The 24,085-nt window shown below is 37.6% G+C and overlaps 1 protein-coding gene across 1 annotated transcript; it reads left to right on the forward strand.

Moving 5' to 3' along the window:
* The first annotated feature begins 9,417 nt into the window (after nucleotides 1–9,417).
* LOC140138770 (STING ER exit protein-like) lies at nucleotides 9,418–22,825 on the forward strand. The gene is made up of 7 exons (XM_072160535.1): nucleotides 9,418–9,618; nucleotides 11,797–11,911; nucleotides 13,096–13,137; nucleotides 15,730–15,865; nucleotides 17,054–17,143; nucleotides 18,456–18,545; nucleotides 20,246–22,825. The coding sequence occupies exons 1-7, from the start codon at nucleotides 9,498–9,500 to the stop codon at nucleotides 20,330–20,332; spliced, it is 681 nt and encodes a 226-aa protein (XP_072016636.1). The 5' UTR covers nucleotides 9,418–9,497; the 3' UTR covers nucleotides 20,333–22,825.
* Nucleotides 22,826–24,085: the final 1,260 nt, after the last annotated feature.

Genomic DNA, 24,085 nt, shown 5'->3' on the forward strand with positions numbered 1-24,085 from the left:
TTAATTTAAAAATAGGAATAACCCGCCTACCCCTTTTGGCTATGCGTACGGTTCATTAGTTCGTGTAGCCTAAGTGTTTATAAGGCACGTGCCGGTAACGTGTCGAGTAAAACCCGTTACACCGCACAGGAAAAAGCGCGGGACATTTATAATACAATTAGGTAAATTGTGTTGGTTTTCTCACGGTAGTAATGAACATGAGAAGGTTCCAACGGTTTTCCGTTAAACGATGTTCTGTTTAAAGGAGGATTTCGTGATCCTAGCATCCTCTTTTTATGACATTTTTCAGTAGATATCCACGAAAAAAGCTTATTTCCAAAATTTCAGTTGATTCCTGTGGGAACATGGGGACGTGTCCCCCACCTTTTGGCAAAATGACCAATATTTTTGGGTTTTTTTCAGCCACTTTTTGCCTATTCAGGCCAAATGTCACCGTCACACATTCCCACTCACGCACCCCCACACACACACCTTTCAAGACGGATTAAACGCTAAAGATAGAGCAGAAACAGCAAATTGTAAACATGTGGGTATAATAACCATGATAACGATACATTTAAAGGAGTATTTCGTGATCCTAGCATCCTCTTTTTATCATATTTTTCAGTACATATCCACAAAAAAGCATATTCCCAAAATTTCAGTTGATTCCGATATTGCGTTTGCGAGTTATGCATGATTATGTGTATATTACACTGCTCCATAGACAATGTGTTGTAATTTCATCATCATCATCATCATCGCTATAATCATGATATTGATCATGATCATCATTATCATTATCATCATCATCATCACCACCATCACCATCACCATCACCATCACCGTCATCATCATCATCATCATCATCATTATCATCATTATTATCATCACCATCACCATCATCATCATCATCATCAGCTTCATTATCAACTCAGTGGCGGCGCCAGAAATTTTTTCGGGTGGGGGGAAAATTGAATTTCAGGGGGGCAAAAACAACAAATTTTGTGCAAAATTGCCGCAAAAAGTGGAAAATTTTCGTAATTTTGGGTTTTTACTGGGGGGCAACAGGGGCAAGAGTTCTGACTGGGGAAATTTCCCCCTCAAGGCTAGTAGACTAGGTATTGTTGGTCGAAGCAGCCAAAATTTTTTTTTTTATTATCTAAATCAATATATTATTGAAAAATAACCCTTTCATGTTTAGCCAATTTCATTCCACAAATCATATACTTTGAAAACTTGCTTGATTTATTGTTGTTTTAAAATGAGTTATGTATGTTTTACAAAAGTGTTGTTGTTTCAGCCCTCTTTACAACATAACTCAAGAACCACACGACCTACAAAAGTATATCTGTGATATTTGAATTCTTCTAATCAATCATAATGAAATGATCAATGCAATTTTTGCCAAAGCTCACTACCATTCGCAAGATGCCATGAACTACCAAATCGCAACAGTTTAAAATAGTTGCAATATCCGTAAGGGATCTGGAATGAGCGTTTCGACAGTATTTTTTGTGGGACATGAGAGCACATCAGACATATCGAATTGCATTCTGAATACGAAGAATGTCTTCTGATATCAAATAATTTTAATTTTTTGAAATTCGCGATATAATACAAATTTTATGGCAAATTATTAAAATTTGATACTTTTCACATTTTTGATATATAACAGTCCTCAAAGTATATTTTATAAATCTAATGATATATTCTTAAAGTGTATATATGTAGCCCCAAAAGACCTAATTTTTGTTGGTGTTTTGGGGAAAAAATCCATATCTTCAATACGAAAGGTCAACATTTTCAATTGATCGTCGGCTTTTCATCCCACCTACATACACTTTAAGTATAAATCATCAGATTTATAAAGTTTATTTCGAGTACTGTTAAATATCAAAAATATCAATTTTTAATCATTTGCCATAAAATGTGTATCACATTGCGAATTTCAAAAAATCAAAATTATTTGATATCAGAAGGACATTCTTCATATTCAGAATGCAATTCGATATGTCTGATGTGCTCTAATGTCCCACAATAAATACTGTCCAAACGTTCATACCCCATCCCTTAAGAGTTCAGTTTTGTGTCTTATGGATCTCTTAAAGGGGCATTTCGTGATCCACAGCCTCATCCCCCCACTTTTCCCAACAAAAGTTGAGATTTTTACACCACTGGATACCTCTGGCTACATAATGTTTATGTACCAAATATTTCTTGCAGATTAATTCGTTTAGCAAAAATATCGCCAAATTTGAATTTCGTTCTGGTGCACCAGAACGAAATTACAACACATTGTCTATGGAGCAGTGTAATACACATAATCATGCATAACTCGCAAACGCAAAATCGGAATCAACTGAAATTTTGGAAATAAGCTTTTTTCGTGGATATCTACTGAAAAATGTCATAAAAGAGGATGCTAGGATCACGAAATCCTCCTTTAAGTTTTGGAAATTGGCATAAGAACACTATAGAACAGTATGTCTATTAAATTCTGTTTTGTCACTTTGTCCGGTTTTCTTTCTGTACCACTTCCTAAGTTCTGACCGGTTTTTGTTCTCACAAAATGTCAACATAACTTCACACTGTACTCAATGCAAAATTAATTGTGCATAAACCGTGGGAACAGTCTATCAATACATAATACAACTGATGCCAAAAGGTCGTATCACTACATGAACCTTCACCATTTTGTATAACTGCCTTTTAGACCATTTACGTGTAAAAAGGCTGTATGTAACTAAATATCGATTTGAGATATTTTATTTTGTTTTTTAGTCTTGATAGAACAGATAATACTAATAGTCTAAAGGGGTATTCAGACTTTTTATTGTACGTACAATATTGTATGCAACATATCTACGTTGTTTAATCTATTGCCATTCTATTTCCAGTAATGTTTAAGTTCTAACGAATGTTTGATGACATAAAATCGATAATATATTTCTACTAGATATTACATGTAACATATTATCGATTTCGTCATCAAACATTCGTTAGAACTTAAACATTACTGGAAATAGAATGGCAATAGATTAAATAACGTACATATTGTACATACAATATTGTACGTACAATACTCGGAGTCTGAAGCGCGTATCATGGTATGTCTGGGTTTTGCGAGAACGGGTCTCAATAGTCTATTCAATAAATGTATGTCAGCCCGCTGCAGATTAACATACACAAAATTATGTTGCCAATCACTTATTGGTTGACATGACTTTGCCCCGTACTGACAATACAAATTGGTGTTGAACTGGGGAGGCGGGTAATAATCTATATATAGGCCTAGTGTTTAAGGTAACAGCGATTTCACACTAAATTCAAAAGCACTGAGTAGGCCCCTATAGCGGGCCGCGAGTCGCTCCATGTAAAGTTACGTCTGGGGAAAGTTCAGATTATTAATAATAATAATAATAATACTCTATTTTTATAAAGCGCATTTACATCAAACAAGATCACAAAGCGCTGAACAATATTAAAACAAAATATAATAGTACAGATAAAATATAAAAACATCAATAAAAAGTACAGATAACATTATCATAAAAACAAATTAATATGAAAAACAAGATAATCACGAGATAATATAAGATAAAAGAAAAATACAATAACACCAAGATGGGTAATGCAATGAAGGAATGATTAATGAGCAGCAGATGCAGAAACACATTGCACTAACCAACTGGCTAACAGCAAAAAGCAAATGATGTAGGGCTGCCACAACAAATTCACGAGAGTAAAAAACAATCAAAACTGAGCGGGCGTACACCAAGAGCAACAAACAATATGAATGAATAAAAAAATATATAACTGCGCAAAAAGAAACTTAAACTAACACCTAAAATGCAATCTGCACATGAAACGGAAACACGAGAGCAAAGGCCACAAAAATTAACTGTGCAGAAAGCAAAAGGAAAAAAATTTGAAGCAAAATTTACCAAAAAATATATAGACAAAAACCGTGATGAGAATTGCAAAGGAAGAGGTGAACGAGCAAGAGCAAAACAATAACAACAATGCAATTACCATCGGTCTAATATAATAATAAGCAAATACCATCGGTCGAACATAATAATAAGCAAATACCATCGGTCAAACATAATAATAAGCACAAGAAAAGCAAAAAACTAAATTATTGTCAACTTCAAAGAAACAATAATTATGGGTGCAATTTGTGAATGAAAGTAAAATGCTATATACGACATGTATGTACGAGGTGCATTTTGTAGTAAAGTGCAGTGATGGGTTAAATTCTGGCCAATGGAGGGCTACCTCCCCCTGGCGAAATTTGTCACTTGCAGTCTTCCCCGCAGGGGGGGGGTGCATGCGTGTAAAATCATGCAGTTCATTGGGGCAAAAATTGCTTAAATGAAAGTTTTTGTAAACAGATTTTTGTGATTTTTTGAGTCGGTTACTGAAAAGCAAAGACATACCCGACCAACCCTACACTACAAGATTAATATTGTGGCCGTCTGTACCGGTACACCATCGCTACTTGACTGGTAGGCCTACACACAGCGTATACCTACATAATACCAATGCTGCTACTGCACAGGACCCACCAGCAGTGGTACCGCGCTGGTACAGTGGCGTGCGCAGCACATTGAAAGGGGGGGGGGACAAATTAATATGAAAAACAAGATAATCACGAGATAATATAAGATAAAAGAAAAATACAATAACACCAAGATGGGTAATGCAATGAAGGAATGATTAATGAGCAGCAGATGCAGAAACACATTGCACTAACCAACTGGCTAACAGCAAAAAGCAAATGATGTAGGGCTGCCACAACAAATTCACGAGAGTAAAAACAATCAAAACTGAGCGGGCGTACACCAAGAGCAACAAACAATATGAATGAATAAAAAATATATAACTGCGCAAAAAGAAACTTAAACTAACACCTAAAATGCAATCTGCACATGAAACGGAACACGAGAGAAAAAAACAAAAAAATTAACTGTGCAGAAAGCAAAAGGAAAAAAATTTGAAGCAAAATTTACCAAAAATATATAGACAAAAACCGTGATGAGAATTGCAAAGGAAGAGGTGAACGAGCAAGAGCAAAACAATAACAACAATGCAATTACCATCGGTCTAATATAATAATAAGCAAATACCATCGGTCGAACATAATAATAAGCAAATACCATCGGTCAAACATAATAATAAGCACAAGAAAAGCAAAAAACTAAATTATTGTCAACTTCAAAGAAACAATAATTATGGGTGCAATTTGTGAATGAAAGTAAAATGCTATATACGACATGTATGTACGAGGTGCATTTTGTAGTAAAGTGCAGTGATGGGTTAAATTCTGGCCAATGGAGGGCTACCTCCCCCTGGCGAAATTTGTCACTTGCAGTCTTCCCCCGCAGGGGGGGGGGTGCATGCGTGTAAAATCATGCAGTTCATTGGGGCAAAAATTGCTTAAATGAAAGTTTTGTAAACAGATTTTTGTGATTTTTGAGTCGGTTACTGAAAAGCAAAGACATACCCGACCAACCCTACACTACAAGATTAATATTGTGGCCGTCTGTACCGGTACACCATCGCTACTTGACTGGTAGCACGGAATAGGCCTGGAAGCGGCGCTAGAACTTAGCATGAGGCCACATTGATATGTAAATAGCGTATTGTTATTTAAATTTGCGCCCAGACGTATTGAGGGCGACAGTCATGTTATCCAGACGGAGAATGGCTGCATATATGCCGGGCATGTGAATTTGCTGAGTGAAGGCTGATAATCACCTTTCTGTATAGGTGATAAGCTAGTATATTTCGTGTACCAGTTGGTTATAACAAAAAATTAGTATCTTATTAAATATATTAAATGTATAAACTTTGAAAGTTACATGAATTTGAAGAGCAGAGCTTCGAAATCTAGCTAAGTCAGGTGATGTGAAATTCTGCTGCGTGACCCCCTCTGCGTGGTAGAATTATATTCATAAAACATTGAATTTAACAGATATCATGGGCAGCCAACCACGATTTATCAGCATTTAAAATATATGTTAATTAACAAAGATAAATAATAAAGAGTACAAATGGCAATTAACTAGTAAACAAGCCTGAAATCTTAAAATGTTGCCACGTGTTTTCCCGAACACATGATATGTCACCATGTGACCACTATTCAGATTTACCGTAAATATTTGGAGTATGCTTGCACATCATGCACATACACTATGCATTTCTTTACCTCCGTATAAAATCAATAATTCATGCTGGGAGCCAAGTAACATTGTCTGCTCAGCGCAGATTGGTATTTTATTTTACTTGAGAGAGCATAATAGAAATACATAAAACGAATCATGGCGCCATGATGGAAGGTCAGGTCGGGTATCAAAGGTTATTATAACTTAAATAATACTTGTATTTCCCACCTTGCCTCTGTCACATATTTCCTTCATATTATTGACAGCAAGCCCTAATTTTGACTTTGCTACTGCAAAATGTCATTTCATATCAAATTAGTAGACTTTCTTTGAAAAAACATATCACTGGTGCCTGATGGGAATACCCGTCCGCCATTTCATTAAACTGGATCGTTTTCGCCTGGTTTGCGCCCAGATGTATTGGGGGCGTGCTATACTCTCATTGAACAGGCAAAGTTCGCAAAACTAACAACGTTGTTATTTGCCAAACTCAATTAACATGATCCAAGGGTCGAACATGAATTATTCATAACGAGCTATAACGGATCGATAACTGGCCTCACTTTCTAGCTAGTAAACCAGCTGAATTTTTCATAGATTTTGCGTTGCTAATAGAACAACCGTGAATTTAGTGTCACCCCCTTGCTGGTAGGCCTACACACAGCGTATACCTACATAATACCAATGCTGCTACTGCACAGGACCCACCAGCAGTGGTACCGCGCTGGTACAGTGGCGTGCGCAGCACATTGAAAGGGGGGGACAGGTTGTTCAATTCCCCCGAATGACCAACAAAAGTGGGGCCCCTGCCCCCCCCCCCCTTTGCGCATATATTGTAAGATGTCTAGTTTACATACATTGTACAAGAAATTTTGAACATTTTTTCTTGCAGACCAAAGGAACATTTTGTTTTTGCAGAGCCATCAGGCCTAAATGTATATGTAATCCATGTAGCATATTATTCAAAGAAGCAGTTTCAGATTAAGCATTTAAAAATAGTTATACATCTGGTATCGTGCAGGTCACTACCAAATGTTATATTACTTTTGCACGACTCAAAACTTGTTCAATTTGTTGATCATTTTTAACCTCTGAGGTTTTTTATAATATATTTTTTGGTGTGACCTGTGTTTTATATAACGACAGTCTTAAATATAAAATGCACTTATAACTTGATAAATAAAAGTACACGCATCATGTGTTTGAGACATTTGATTGTTTTTGAGACCTTTCTCTTTTGTCCTTTCTCTTTTTGGGACCTTTTTGAACTATTTGAGACCTTTTTGAACCATTTGAGACCTTTTTGTACCATTTGGCCTCCCATATTCCAATGTAAACGATTAATTTTGATCAAAAGGAAAACTATATTAAGATATTCTGAATTAGCAATTTATCTCATTTAGTATATTATTCCAAGTAAAACAGCATTGTCTGAAGGAAATCTTTATGATTTATGACCACTGATGCATCGTGTTTTTGTGTAGTAGCGATCAATCTCATTTTAGTACTTTAAAAAGGAGAAAGGAGAGAAGGCCACTCCCAAACACAATTGTACAATATTTTACTCCTAGCCCTTACTTCGTGAGAAAGGCGGAAATTGGAATTCCAATCTCAAGCCCCGATGCAAAGGCTTACTTAAAGGGGCATTTCGTGATCCACAGCCTCATCCCCCACTTTTCTCAAAAAAGTTGAGATTTTTATATCACTGGAAACCTCTGGCTACATAATGTTTATGTACAAAATATTTCTTGCAGATTAATTCGTTTTGCAAAGATATCGTGAAATTTGAATTTCGTTCTGGTGCACCAGAACGAAATTACAACGCATTGTCTATGGAGCAGTGTAATACACATAATCATGCATAACTCGCAAACGCAAAATCGGAATCAACTGAAATTTTGGGAATAGGCTTTTTCGTGGATATGTACTGAAAAATGTCATAAAAAGAGGATGCTGGGATCACGAAATACTCCTTTAAATATGCGTCCTTCAGTGACAAAAGATATCATTTCGCTACTTTTATAAAAGTTCACATTAACATGTGGAATAACCCCCAACATTGACTAAGAAAACCGCTTGGATATTGCATGTTTCTTTGTGGAAACGTCATTAAATGTAGGCCCTACATTTAAAAATCAGGTAATGCCCCTTTAATGCCAAATCTGGCATCTACCCACCACTTTTATGTTTGTATAAATCATATGTTTGGATTCAGCACCCCAAAATGACTAAGGACAGTTTTAAAATATTTTATGGCTCGCTCGCGCTGTGTGGGGAAAAAAGCCTCTAAAAATTAGGTAGTGCCCAATGTCTAATTTCAGGAGTTTCTACCAGTGGCGTAGCCAGGATTTTGGAACCGGAGGGCACAACTTGTAAATGTACCGACGGAAATATTTCTTGCCGACGGAAGTTGTGATTTGTTGACCCGAATTTTTTTTTGCATGGTTTGAAAGAGTGAAGACGCTGGGGGAGGGGCGGGAGGGGAGCAGAGCCCCCCCCCCCCCACTGGCTACGCCACTGGTTTCTACCACATTTATGTTTGTACAAATAATGTTTTTGGAATCAGCACAAAATTGACTAAGAACGCGTCAAATATTTTAATTTAAAGCTGTCTGTATAGACTTCCCATGAAAAAATACATTTCATCTTTCAGGCAGTGCCCCTTTAATACCACATTTGATTTAAAGGTGGGTAACCTGATCAACAGCATCATCCCCCACTTAACCCCATCAATAGGCCTATGCAGATTTTGGTATCCGGAGTAGGCCTATATTGAAATTAGGCGTTCCTTATTTTGGCTATGACGTTGGAGCCCCGGGTTGGAGGCCTATTGGAAGAAAGTCTTTTGCAGCTTTTGCTCTTGATCATTGACCCATCAAATTTTGCCAAAACAGCACTTGTTGGGGGGGGGCTTGATGCAAAAAAATTCATCGCAAAAATTGTTCGGCCCCACCTTTCAGATCTCAAAATTTCAGCCCCCCCCTTTAGGCCTATTGGTCAACCCCATAGAAAAGCATAAACTCAATTTTCCCGGGAAAATTTGTGGTCAATTTTTTTTCAGAGCCGCCTTAGGAGGGTCAACAATTTTAAGGGCCCCCTTTTTGTTTCAACCCCTCCCCCCTAACAAGTGTTTGTGAATGGTCCCTAGCACACAAATAACTTTAATACGACCACAGAATTCTAATAATATACCGGTATCTTTGCTTACGACAAATAACTTTTGATTCGGATCACCCTGTGTGAAAATCTTGCGCACACGTTTTGATGACGTTTTCACATGCACATTTCAGCTGTGTGTACAAATGAATGGCCGGAGCGAAGTCAGTGCAAAACTAGCAAACAAAAACAATGCCGAAAGTAATTTCAAGAAGTATTGTCGTTTCTGACAATCGTGAAAGGGAAGAGTATGACAAAGACAGACCGCTACAGACATTTTATTGTCTTTGCGGACAAATGGTTCTTATTATTGGTAAGTTAAGTGATCCGAAGAAGTATTTTAAGCTTACCGTACTCATCTGCTCAGCCTCAGTGCTCATTATGATTATTAATATTGTACTCACTGAGTCACTGTACACTGACTCCATGTACTTGTAGGTATCCCAGGCAAACCTAATGCTGGTTTCATACTACCCTGCCGCTTGCCGCTGAGCGGCGTGGCGCACGCGCATTGCAGACAAACAGACACAATAAAGGCTTGTCATTGGTTGAAACACCCTGCCGCTTGCCGCAGCGGCAAGCGGCAGGAAAGTATGCTGGAGGCTTTAGTTAACACATTTACTAGTCAGCCGAGACCGGGGCCCAAACACAACAATGCATATTTACATAGAAATTTGAATTTTTTTCGAGAATAGGTCGGTGAAGGAAACCTACATAAATATGTTTTCTATACTTCACTTGACCCAAATATATGATTTTTATGGTAATAATCAAGTCGCACATGGAATTTTAGAGGATTTTGATAGCAGTTCCATTAAAAAAAAGCTGCTATCGCCATGAGACTAAGATCTAGAAACACCCCTAAGATCTAGAAACACCCCTAAATACCGTTTTGGGGAATTTTGCTAGCAGAATCTTATTGATGAAAGTCAATCTTTGACAAGATGTAACTTTGTTACGGAAAGTGCTATGACAAAAATGTTTTCAGTTTTGGCTTTCTTTACTCAAGGGCTTTAATTTGATACGTAAAATGATGCAGTTTGATGGCAAATTTGAATTCACCTAGCATACCTACTCCATGCTGTACAGTGATAGTGTACTGAAACTTGAAAATTAAACGTGATTGTGAAATGGACATATTGTTTACTGTTAGTATGTGATAAAATCAACCAATTTACAGTACACTATTTTGCAAAGACCTTTCGCACTGGCCGTGATGATCATGATGACGTGATTCATCAATCAGAACTCAACTTCATGTTCACACTGACACTCAGTCTCAACTTAAGGGGGTACTACACCCATGTGGTAAATTTTTTACTATTTTTGCATTTTTCTCAAAAAATAATTACAAACTGGTAACATAAGTTATATTATTGGGGCAAAGAATCCAATTACTACACTGAAATTTCAGGGACTCAAGACAAGCGGTTCAGTATATATGATAGGAAACGCGGTACATCCTAGCGGTACCTTATTTCTGATCATAAATAACCAACCGCTTGTCTTGGGTCACTGAAATTCCAGTGAAGTAATTGGATTCCTTGCCCCTATAATAAAAATGCAAAAATAGTAAATGTATCGAGGGGTGTAGTACCCCCTTAACTTAAAAATGAGGGTTCAACCATGTCTGTAGCTCAAATATCAACAAAGTTATGGGCAAATGTCTGTTTTTAAAATTTTCCATTTTTCTGCGGCCATCATTGACAATGCCTTACAATGACTTACTGTACAAAAGAGCCAGTAATGCATCATTTTTCACCACGATGATCCGTTTTAAACAAAGGTCGCCCTCTATAAGCAATGTGAACATACCTGAAGACTTAATTTAGTATGTGAGTGAGCAATGAGCATAGGCTCATTACTACATCCATCGCATAGCCACTGTGTTAAATAAATGCACTTGTCTCTGATTGGCTGCTGATGTGATCTGCTGTTGTTAAGTCAATGATACGCGTCATACGCATTATTAAACTTAAAATGCATAGCGGTAATAACTATATGTAACATGACAAGAACATTGTGAGTACGGTACACTTAATTTGTTAATTTTAGGAACCAGGCAAACATATTAATAATGGGTGTTCACTACAGTTTCTGTCAAAGAAGAACAGCACTTGTTTACATTTTGAGAGCGTGTAGTGCACACAACATAAACACAGAAGTGGGGTTCTGCTTGGCTGATTCAATCACCTGACAATCATAACAGACGCGGTAATAATCTGATGGGCTGAAACAAGGCCCATTCCTGCTTATTTTCACCCTTGCACTAGCTGCCGCTTCCTTTAAAAAAAAAGTGTCAAACAAAAAGAATGTAGATTTTGAGGTGTAAAAACCTAAAAAATATAGGCAAGGATGCTGTTTGAATGCACATATCTGGAAAATTAATCATCGAAAGACAGTCTTATATTATAAACAAGGGATCATACCCCCCCCCCCCACCCCAATTTTAACCCATTCTATTTATTTGCATACATTTCTCTTACTGCAGACTGTGCCTTGGACAAGTTACCGCTTCGAAAACGAGACAAAGCCAGGGTGATTGACTCCAGCAAACATGTACACAAGTTGACCTGTGAGAAGGGAGAAATAATCTATCTTAGAAGGTATGACATATTTAGAGAATAAAAGATAGGATTTTGTCTTTTGCCTATCCAATATCGTGTCATAATGGATGGGCTGGCCAATAATTTGAGTAGAGCCGGTATCCACTACGATAAAAATATTGGCAAGCCCATCCATTATGACACGATATAGGCAAAAGACAAAATCCTATCTTTTATTCTCATTCTTATTCAGTTTTAGTATAATTTTAGTAAAAACTGCTTTTTTCAGAAAAAATAAAATTACTTTTGTGTGGACATCCCTGTTGTTTTAAATGAACGAAACCATCACAAACATCTAAACCGCCGAACCGCGTTCTTAGTTCTCGCATGTGTATTACGCGAACGCATTATTGCGCGATCAATTAGGAACAACAAGCGTGCCGCCGTTGCGTGGCAGCGCGCCCTGACTAATATCACTATCCACTATTGTGTGATATTATACACCAGAAAACCAATCAAATTACGTGAATTCTTTACAAGACACACCCACTGAATATATTAATTCTCAACAGTTGAAGTGAAAACATGTGTTGCCAGATTGACAGAATGGCTCAAGCCATTTGTTGGAAAGGTGATAAATTTGGTTTAATAGTAAGTGGCTTCAGTGTGAGATACATGTATGATCCCTCAAATTCTTTTGTTACTTTAGATGTTATACTTAATAGACCCTATGCAATAAACCAACCGGAACAGTATGACAATTGAAAAGGCAACCACCATGTTGGGGGACAAGATGATTGAGGGACAGGTCTCTAGTTCGATTCAGCAACCATTCATGCCTATCACCTGTTTTATTGTATTACCGTTACCGTATCATGGTAATTGCCCTGTGGTACAGTGAATAGATTCATCAGGTTTTGTATATCAAATCAGTTAGTAATTTGTGCTTGACAAAACCAGTAAGTTTTTACTTACTAATATTTTGTCCATCTTGTCGGAGGACTTCATCAGATGTGAGCATCTGATCCACTTTCCCGGGAAACTGGCTTCTGGGTTTTGAGTACCGTAGTCTTACTTCCAGTCTTCAAAAGTTTCCAGACATAGTATTGGTTCAGTGGATCTTAAGATAGCTCTTGACATTTTGAGAAAATGTCTCAAAACGTTGACTTTTTATGTTGAAGCCTACATGGCTAGCACGCAGAGCATTATGCAGCAGAATAACAGTATTTCTTTCTTTTTTACAGACCTGAAGGAATTGAAAAACAGTACAGAAAGAAATGCAAAAAGTAAGTAGGAAAGCTATATAATAGAGGTCCATAAATTCCATTCTAATATGGTGGAGCACACTCAATTCCAATTTGGCTGGGGTGCCGGTGTACTGTGTCAGGGACAGGGGTAGCGTTAACCCCCTAAATTAACCAAATATTAATTTTTCACCCTCCATATATTGGGAATGTGCAAGCTCGGGGTGAACTCTGACCCTTTACTTTGGACCTTACTCCTACCCCTGACTACACTGCAAAATATTTTTCACCCCCGAGATTTAATTTTCACCCCATGTATTTGGATTTTCTGCAAGCTCAGGAGTGAAAAACACGGGAAAACAACCCCCGACTTTCGGGCCTTAATGCTACCCCTGGTCAGGGATGGAGATTTAAGGCGAGCGAGTGCGGTCGCACACCATCGCATGTTAGAGTGCGATTTATAGCACATCTCAATTCCTAAAATTCTTACCGAGTGCAATTTAATAGCACACCTGGCAGCTCATTAAGGGGTACTACACCCCTGGCCAATTTTGTGCCTATTTTTGCATTTTTCTCAAAAATTATAGCACATTGGTGACAAGTAAGATATGTATATTATAGGGGCAAGGACTACAACTACTGCACTGAAAATTCAGCAACTCAAGGCAAATAGTTATTGATTTATTGATCAAATATTGGTTTTCCCTCATTTTTGACTGTAACTCCACAACTGTTGTCTGTGCTGAAATAAAATTACAGTGCAGTAGTTGTAGTCCTTGCCCCTATCATATACATACCTTACTTGTCACCAATGCGCTATAATTTTTTTTTTAATTTTATAAATAGGCACAAAATTGGGCAGGGGTGTAGTGCTCCCTTAACATTTCCAGAATTGCGATTTGTAACACACCTGTTATTTTCAAAACTCAATTCCTGCTGTGTGCTGTATACATGTACATTCTATCAAGATCATTGGGCGGATGACAATAATTGTCGGCCAAATCCCATTGTCGTATCTCAAAAGGCTGCCTTGTGTGATTTTTGGTTATTATCTCCTAATTAAGATGATACACTGTAAGTAAAATTAACTTTATTATGTTAATTTTGAGGTATTATCACTATTACAATCCCATGTCCATTCATAAAAGAAACAAGCATGCTGAATGATAAAATAACAGTATGAAATACAACAATAATACTGGGCATATATCTCACAAGATATGCCAAACAAAGGCGACAATATTTAGCCTGTCTTAGCCACCTGGGCACCTGTCCACCTCACCAATGACATGGAAATTATGCCGGGACTTGTAAAGTTAATGACTTTCTGTGATAAATTTAATGATTATATTTTAGCTGTTGTAACAGTGTTATTCAACTCTAAAAATAATTACATTTTGAGCTCAAGGAGTGCTTTTTATAACCATGATATAAAAGCAAAACTGGATGTTAACGCGGCTGTGTACTCTAGCCATTGTTTCTTTCTCAAAATTGAGTTTTTATGATATGTTTGTACCTTGTTATGTTTTTTATAAATACAAGGAATGAAAATCCAGATTTGTAAACTCCAACTGCAATATTTTAAGGATTTTATTTCACTATTCCACTCGTGTTTGAAATTGAAAAGGAAAGAAAATCTTTGTTGTACCAGCAAGGTACACGCGCAACAACTCATCGCGTTGCGTATCGCGCAATTTGTTAACGCACAAATACGCTGACGCGATACGCTGACGCTTATCTGCATCTTGGGCGCATCTTATGGAAACACCACGGAAGCACTGATTTCACAAAAACCTTGTGGTCAAATGGCTCCGTTTTAGCTGATAAAATGTGGGTTTTTTCAAGTTCTTTCCCCCGATTTAAATATCAAGTTATGAATGGATTTCACTCAAACTTCTCAAGGGGCTGTGGATTTACCCGATGTTCACGTAATATAAGTTACAAAAAGCGAAAACTGTCGCATTCTCCTGTGAGATTCGATGAAAGTGCAAAATGTGACCACTTTAAACTTCAACGGCCATTATTTCAATGTTCATTTTCTCGGTAAAATGACGATTTAGGTACACGATAACTCAATAAATACAGCATCTATAGGTAAGCAAATATGATCATCGTAAAAAGCATGATCGACTCAAGAAACGGTTTTCTCATTTTTTTATATTTTGGTCTATTTCCGATTTTGGGCATCATTTTGTGCAAATAGGCGTTTTGAATTTTAAAAAGTTCATTTTGATGCCTTATATGGTCAATATCTCAAAAAAATAAGGCCAATATCAAAAAATAAAAAACTGTTTTTGGAATGGAGCCTCAAGATTGAGCTAAAAACAAAATAAAATATTTTGGAAAGAGTGTTTTTTGTTATGATGTACCTAACAAATATTGCCAAAAACTCACTTTTTGTGATTTTCTTCAAAATTGTTGTTTTTACCCCAAATCTGTATTTATATTAAGATTTATTGATGTCTTGCCTTCATAAAAATGTATACTTTTATATGTTTTTGTGAATAATTACAAAGTTATTGCACTTTTACTACATGCATGTCTGAGAGTACACAGCCACCTTAAGAAGACGATCTGAAAAGGATCATACTGATGATGTTGCTCTTAAATGGTTTTAAATCTTTTATTTTTTAGGTGTGGTTTATTACTATTCTACCAGCATTCAGAAAAAGACAACAATGTTGTGTTCATAGTAAATGGTGCAGTATTTGAGCCAGGAAAAGGTCCAGTAAAGGAACCTTTAGTGATTAAACAACCACTTCGTAAAAAGGTAAGATACCAAATTAGTTGAGTTGGAAGAAGGGTCTATCGTTCACCCACGGAAATCAACTTCTAATCGACATCTGCAGATCAGAAAAAATGCGTAGAAAACAAAAAACTATGTTAACAAATTCAAAAAATGTCCCTAGAGGTCAACAGGGGTCAAATTACGTATATACAACAGGGTTCACATTTTAGAATTGCTCAGATTTTGTCAAAAAACCACACCAAAGTATTCCTTGAATATTTTTGAATTTGTTAACATAGCTTATCGTTTTCTACACTTTTTTTTCCGATCTGCAGACGGCGATTAGAAGTTGATTTCCAAGGGTGCACGATAGGCCCTTCAAACTAAACTAAATGGGCTGTTCTAGTTGAAATCCATATACCCCCTATGGAAGACTTGACCTTAATTAATCTTCCACATATGGAGTGTGAATTTCAAATGGGGTTACCTGAATGGATGACTCCATTTGAAATTAATTCACACTCCATGTGTGTGAGACTAATGTCATCATGTCTTGGTGTATGGATTTTAAGTGGAATACCCCATTGTCCTGATTCCTTGCAGTTCTTTTCCAGGAAAACAGCTTTTGAAAAGTATGCTATACAGAACAAATTAAAAGCCATGTAACTTACCGTTCACAAACACTTGTAGGGGGGCTGAAAATTTTGACCCTCCTAAGGGGGGGCCCTGAAAAAAAATTGAGTTTATATGCTTTTCTATGGGGTTGACCCATAATTTTCATGTCAAAAGGGGGGCCCTGAAATTTTTGAGGTCTGTAAAGGGTTTTTTGTGATTAAATTATTTTGCATCAGGCCCCCCTCCCCCTACAAGTGTTTGTGAACGGTCCCTTACAGGGGAAAGTTCAGATCCACGCATCATACACTAACTAGCAAATTTAAACATGGAAACATAACATGTGTTGGCAGGTAAGCCAGTGGAAAAAACTCCGGACATACCTACCTGTGACCTTTGGATAGTGGGTCTGATGCTCTAACCACCGAGCTACACAGATTATCCCTGATAAACAGGTATCAAAAAGTTGCATAGTCCAGTAAGTCCACCACCGTTATGTATCTGCAATATGTGAGCCTTGGGGACTGAAGACCAGTCCAAGACCTAGAAGTGAATTTACAACATAAGTGTTTTTATTTATTGAATAATTTTTCCGTAATTTTCTTTTTCTTTTCTCAGGTTATGTTGACCAAGAAAACAAAAGAGATGGGCAAGTATGCGTCCGTTACCGTGTCAACCGTTGAGGAGGAAGAAGACGAAATAGAGGAGGTATGTTTCAAAATCATTCAATCGCTTGATTTATTGATCGATTAATAAATGAATCAATCAGTGGTGGCTAGACTTCACCTATTTGCAAATTATCTTTTTATGTAAGTTGGCAAAAATAAAGGACCAGGCCCACAGGTTTTAAGCAGTGGCAGTGCCAGAGGGCCGGGGGGGGGGGGGGATTTTACTCCAAAATTCCTGGTGCCACCACTGGTTTTGAGATTAGGGTTAGAATTAAGAGTTACCGCTTGTGTCAGTTGAATACAAGAAGTTCGTAAACTTACATTGTAATAACAAAGCATTTACAACCTTGAATCCAAGCACCAAATTGTGCCTGGATTAGGAAAACCGATTTGAATCAGAATTACCAGAGAAGATGATAAAAGAGGAGGTCGCTCGCTGCCTACATCAAATAAATAATGTGTGCATCCGCCTATTGATGGAAATAATGATCTAATCCGATTGATCAACTACTACGATAAGTGGCTTTGCGCGTCACGACTGCCTGGCTCTAGACAGCGCATGCCCGGATATCAATTTGTTACGTCAGTTGACCGCGAAATATAATTTCTGTATTGTTTGGCATGACCGGCTGCTAAGGTTGACCCAAGATCCCTGTGAAAAAGACCCTCATTTTGGATCCAAATAGCATTTTTGGACACGTTTGGACATAAAACGGTAGTATATGGAGAAACTGACACGAGTTTGAATTACTGATTACACAAGTAACACTAGTTTTAAGTTTCCGTAAACTGCCGCAAATATTCAAATACATATCATTTAAATTTCTTTTCCTTTGACCTTATATTAATTTTACTGGAAAATTAATTATGCTTGACTTTCCATAACTTAACAAAACTTTCGATTTTTTTAATGGGAGTTGCGATATATATGATGCTTTTTCACTCGTTTAAAAATAATGGTCACCCTGGTTAGTATTATTTTTCTTTAAAGAAAAAAAAGCATGATTTGACTGCAAAATTTGGACTATTACGATGTACTTTCGTGTGTGGAATATTTTCTCCACTGAGAGAACTACCGAATCAGTCGGCGTGTGTCGGATGAACAGATTACCACAAAGGAAGTTTCAAGTGGTATTTTAAGTACCCCAAACAAAGAAAAGTGAATGGAGGTTAACTGTGGGTAATCGGATTATATGTTCGAGCGATCTCCTCTTTTCTCATCTTCTCTGGAATTACAAAATGCTGGTGTTGATGTTGAGTTTTTTATACTTCAGGAATTAATTGTTTTCAGTAGTTTTTGATGGAATTCTTTCATATGTTTGTGTCGGTTTTTTTTTTGTTGCATAATACAGAGAGAAATTGCAGATTCCTATGCCAGCAATGCAAGGGTCATTGAAAAGCAGCTGCAGAGTAAAGGATTAAATAAACGCAAAGCAGAAGATGTAAGTACCTTAACCCCATGAGAACTACCTGCCGATTGGTCAAAAAGAGGTTCTCATTATCAATTGGACCAATCAGGAATATTGTTAAATAATTTCACCACACAAAATAATTTGGGTGAATTATTTGCAAAGCTCCATTCTGATTGGTGATTCAAATGAAGATATGAGTTCCCATGAGAACTACCTGCCAATTGGTCAAAAAGAGGTTTTCATAATCAATTGGACCAATCAGCAACATTGTTAGAATAATTTCGCCACGCAAAATAATTTGGGTGAATTATTTGCAAAGCTCCATTCTGATTGGTGATTCAAATGAAGATATCATGTAATCGACCAATCAGAGGCAATGTTAGATCGGCAGGTAGTGCTCAGGGGGTTAAATGGACTAAAAATAAAGCAGATTTCCTGTAACAAAAGTGTCCAGTGAATAATTACATAGTGCCGTTTCACGGTTGTTTGACGGGATCATTATTTAGATTTTCAAACAAAACATGTATAACCAAATTTTAGGCTTAAACAGCTAAAAGCGATATCATGCTAATGTATACAGATGCTTTTGAGTCGTTCTCAACTTTCATTTCCCTCTTTTACAAAATTATTCACTTTCATAGTATTTTGTAAAGCTTTTTCGGATATAAAATGTATCTATTAATGCCAAAATTGGTGGCGCTATTTAGTTACGGGAAATTTCCCTTTCAAGCTTTTTTAAAAGCTTAAAATACAAATAATTCCCTTTATTGTTTGATAAAATATGTATATAAAATTTCCTTGTTGCTTGTTTCACCTATTCCAGCTGTTTTAATGGCGGTATTAATCACCTAACCCTTGCAAATAAAGAAATATGATTTAGGATAAATAGCGCCATCTATAGTTTGCATTTAGTTCATAATGAAGCCAATTCTATATACATCAAACAGCCATGGTTTATTGACTATTCATGTGATATTCTGATAGTCGTCAACAGTGCCGGCAAATGTTGATGGCAAGTGTGTATTGGGCTATTCCAGTTGAAATCCATACACCTGGTATGGAAGACCTTAATCTTCCACACAGGGGGTGTAGATTCAGGTAACCCCATTTGATATTCACACTCCCTGTGTGGAAGGTTAATGTCATGTCTTCCATATGGGATGTATGGATTTCAACTGGTATAGTCCATTCTTTGTCAAAGGAATTCTGTTGGCCATCATTGTCATACAGGTTGAAGGATGTAGCAGATGAAAACATTTTGTACTTTTGTGAGGGTTGTGTTTTTCAACTTGTATGCATATTCATTAGTTTTAATGAGCTCATTTACAAATTTTGTCAAAAATGTGTAGGAGATATTTTTTGCACAAGTTAAGAACACAAGGAATCGTTCAGTATTATGCCAGTTTTGACGGAAAAATTTTTTATGTTCCCACGTATCCGCACAAAGTTTTTGGAATCCCCCTTGTTTTCCCTTTTTCTTTATTTAAAACTTGACATTCCACTCATGGTTCAAGTAAAAATTTCTTATTGCCCTCTGAAATCCCTTCCCCAAAATTGGATTCCCCCTTAAAACTCCCACCCCACCTCCCGGCGTAAATATTGAACAGTCCCTAACATTGTGAGGAACTCAGTGCATAATTTGGCGGGCTCTTTCTCATTAGGACATGGAATCTGCAAATTGTAAAAATCTTGAATTTCTATTAAATTTTGGTTTCTTTTTTCCCCTCCAGGCTGTCCGAGAGGAATTGACAAAGAAGGCAAGAACAAAAGGAACACTGATTGATAAAGCGCCCCCTGGTGCTGCGAGTAATCAATAAGAACAAAAGGAACATTGATTGATAAAGCGCCCCCTGGTGCAGCAAGTAATCAATAAAGTACTAATCCTTCCAAGTGAAAATGCTGCGTAAATGACCAGCTGTTACTTTTGTTTTATTGAGCTGACCAATGACACACCTATCTACCAGGGCGTTGTCTGTGGCTCAGCGTTCGAAATAGGGCCGGTCAGCCGGCCATTGGCCTGTAACTTTTTAAGGTCAAGCCCGGCTGGCCTGTAACTTTTTGAGGCATATTTCGAACACTGCTGTGGCTCCAGTCCAGTGATTTGCCATGTCATGCAGATGGCCATTGTTCTCATCACTGCGATACACACGATTAGGATACACACACGAGGACGCCTTTTCTGCATACATCGACACTTCTTCAGCGTACAATGGCGACCTCCATTCTGGTACCGGGGTGCTGGAGTGGAGCCAAAACAACAGCGGGAATTGCTTGGAAAATCGAATAGAAAAAGTAGGCATGTACCAGTTGAATTTACTGTCGAGGCCCTGCACCTACCATTCAAGTAAAAAGTCAGCCTGCTATGCTATTTACTTGAAGATACTGGCATTTTACTTTGGGAGCAAAATACAGTTATCTGCAATGTTTTTGATGTTACAAGTACTGTGTTTTTCTTGGGTACAGTACAGTGGCGGCGCCACTGGGGAAGGGGAGGGGTATGGGGGGAAATACTTCTCCAGTTAGAACTCTTGCCCCCAGTAAAACCCCACATTACGAAAACCGTCACACGGGGCAGTAAGGCTCCAAATTATAAAAATACTTACATTTTTATTTTCAGACCTGAAACCTTTCAGCTTTAAAGCTGATATCAGGTTTTTTTTGCTCAATTTACGTGTTTTCTTTCATTTTAAGCCCAATTTGAGCCATTTTACCCCAATTTCACATTGTTTTCAGGCTTTTTTGAGCATATTCAGCTTTTTTCACTAAAGTATCCATTCTACTAAGAACCAATCAAATATTGATTCATGGTTGATGTGACAAAGTTTCACCTTCAGAAAGCATACTACAGAAATGACACCCTATGTCAAGCATTGGAATCTCCTTTATAAACTCCTCAACAAAAGTTTGGAAAGTTTTTTCAAGCATCTGTATCTCCATTTATTTGTGACATATTCATATCGTGTTGCATATCAATGGATAGCTACAATACTCCCGTTTACAATAATACCCCATTTGAAACAATAACATTTTTCACGGCTGAGTACACGCCTTGTGAATGTAGTGGGGTCTCAAACAGAATTTGCCAAATTGACCATTATTCTGTGCTCAAACAACGCTAGCCACGAACCTCAATAGCGGGTGGAAAAACCATAGGCAGCCACCTTCATGCTGCTCACCGACCTGGTTACACGTTACTATGGGATGGCATTCCATTCTTCAAGAAGGATTCGTCGCAGATCATTCAATGCGGTTGCATATGGGCTTCTCTGGCCCCCGGGTCTTGCCTGATGGCAGGTCATTTTGACTCTACTCCCATATTCTGTAGGTAGTCGTTGACTACTGTGGCTATGTGGGGCGAGCGGTGTCATCTTGGAGGATTGCATTAGGTCCCAGATTGTGAAGATATGGGATTGCAGCTTGCTGCACAGAATAACGGTCAATTTGGCAAATTCTTTTTGAGACCCCACCACATTCACAAGGCGTGTACTCAGCCGTGAAGAATGCTATTGTTTCAAATGGGGTGTCATTGTAAACGGGAGTATTAAAGCTATCCATTGATATGTAACACAATATGAATATGTCACAAATAATTTGAGATACAGATGCTTGAAAAACATTTCCAAACTTTTGTTGAGGAGTTTAGAACCCAGGCCTTGCCATCTAGTTTTTGAGGTCGAGTGGGCAATGATCACTCGCTACCATGATGCTAGGCGAGTGGTCGAATCACTCTCTAGTAGAATGTAGGGGTCAAATCACTCTCTAGTTTGAAAGATAATTCATTCCAATATGAAACACTTATGCACTGTTGACACCCTCTGGCCTCTTTCACTGATTTTCAGGGATTAAGGCTAATCTATTATCATGATAAATCAAATACATTGACTAAATGCTGAAACTTGAATGCTGTAAATTGGATTTAATTTTGGGCGATTCGCAGCAAGCGATATTTAGTGTCTATGGCGTGTGGAAAATCGTTCACTAGAAATTGAGTTTGGGCGAGTGGTGGTGAGCGAGAGCGATTGCTCGCCTCAAACGGCAAGGCCTGGAACCCATACCATTCCTCATGTGAGTCAGCTTTATTTGTCTCAATATTTGAGTGCAATCATCACAGAGTCATCCGATCATGCTCTTGCTGAAAGCTTTTTTATGCTGAAACTGTGGTGACAGTAGAATCCCATTATATTTTTATCAGAGTTATGAAAGTGTTGAGGCCAACCATTTTCTTATAAGACCAGGATAAAAGTTGGCATTGCTGGTATGTTTTAGATGCTATGTAATTATGTAAATAAAATCTTTTGATAACAAAATGACATTTTTGTTCAGTCTTTATTCCTTGTCTATTTCAACAGTACTTTAATATCAAAGTCAATTTCAATGTCAATGAGTTTCTCTTTAGTTGTTACAGTTTGATCAGCTTGTAATCGGCGGGCCTCATAACAACTCGGATTAATATCAATATATTTTATTTTAAGAATTGTCTCGTGACAACTCGCCAGAAGCATCACAATTTATTAGTTGAAGTCCTATACTTTGTCTACTTTCTTTAACACGAACAATATAGACCCAACAGGTCAACTATATCACTCTTACCGTGGGTATACTTTTCAGCATAGTAGTAGTAAAAGCCTCCCCCCCCCAGATATTACGGGCTGATCAAAGATTTAATTTGCTCTCTCCCCCTTAAGGGGGTACTACACCCCTGCCCAATTTTATGTCTATTTTTGCATTTTTCTCAAAAATTATAGCACATTGGTGAGAAGTAAGATATGCATATAAAAGGGGCAAGGACTACAACTATTGTATTGAAAATGCAGCAACTTAAAGCAAGTAGTTATTGATTTATTGATCAAATATTGGTTTTCCCTCATTTTTTTTTTTTTTTCCACAACTGTTGTCTGTGCTGAAATAAAATTTCTAGTGCAGTAGTTGTAGTCCTTGTCCCTATAATATACATATCTTACTTGTCCCCTATGCACTATAATTTTTGAGAAGAATGCAAAAATAGGCAAAAAATTGGGCAGGGGTGTAGTACCCCCTTAAGGGAACAAAACAAAACATCAATGCAGCCATGTGCTATACACACTCCTCAAAACATCCGCATTTTTGAAAACACCCCCCCGAATCCACGCCTGGAACATACACACCAAAATATTGATGATGTAACACCCCACAGCGTCACCATTCCTATATCTTCGTGATAGCGAATCCACAAGTTCTTCAACAACCACGCATGGCGACGGTTTGAGATAGGCCGAGCGACTCAGGCTAAGAGAGTGTTTATAAATACCTTGGTGGGAGGGGCTGGTAAAAGGGGGGGCAAAAGTTTTGGACCTTAAAAGAGGGGACCAAAAAGTTTTAGGTGTTTGAAAGGGGGGCAAAAGGTTTCGCTTTAAAACCGAAAATTTCCGCGCGCATTGAGGCTCTCTATAACACTTTTAACATGGCCAAGTTTTGGTTTTCAGTGCTTTTATTTGACTGACAAAACGATGGTACTTAGTGCACACATATCTATTAATTAACATAACATTAAAGATGATCAGCAACATCGGGGATGGTCTAGAAAATCATCA

The sequence above is a fragment of the Amphiura filiformis genome, chromosome 18, assembly GCF_039555335.1.
Source record: "Amphiura filiformis chromosome 18, Afil_fr2py, whole genome shotgun sequence".
NCBI classification, from domain to species: domain Eukaryota; kingdom Metazoa; phylum Echinodermata; class Ophiuroidea; order Amphilepidida; family Amphiuridae; genus Amphiura; species Amphiura filiformis.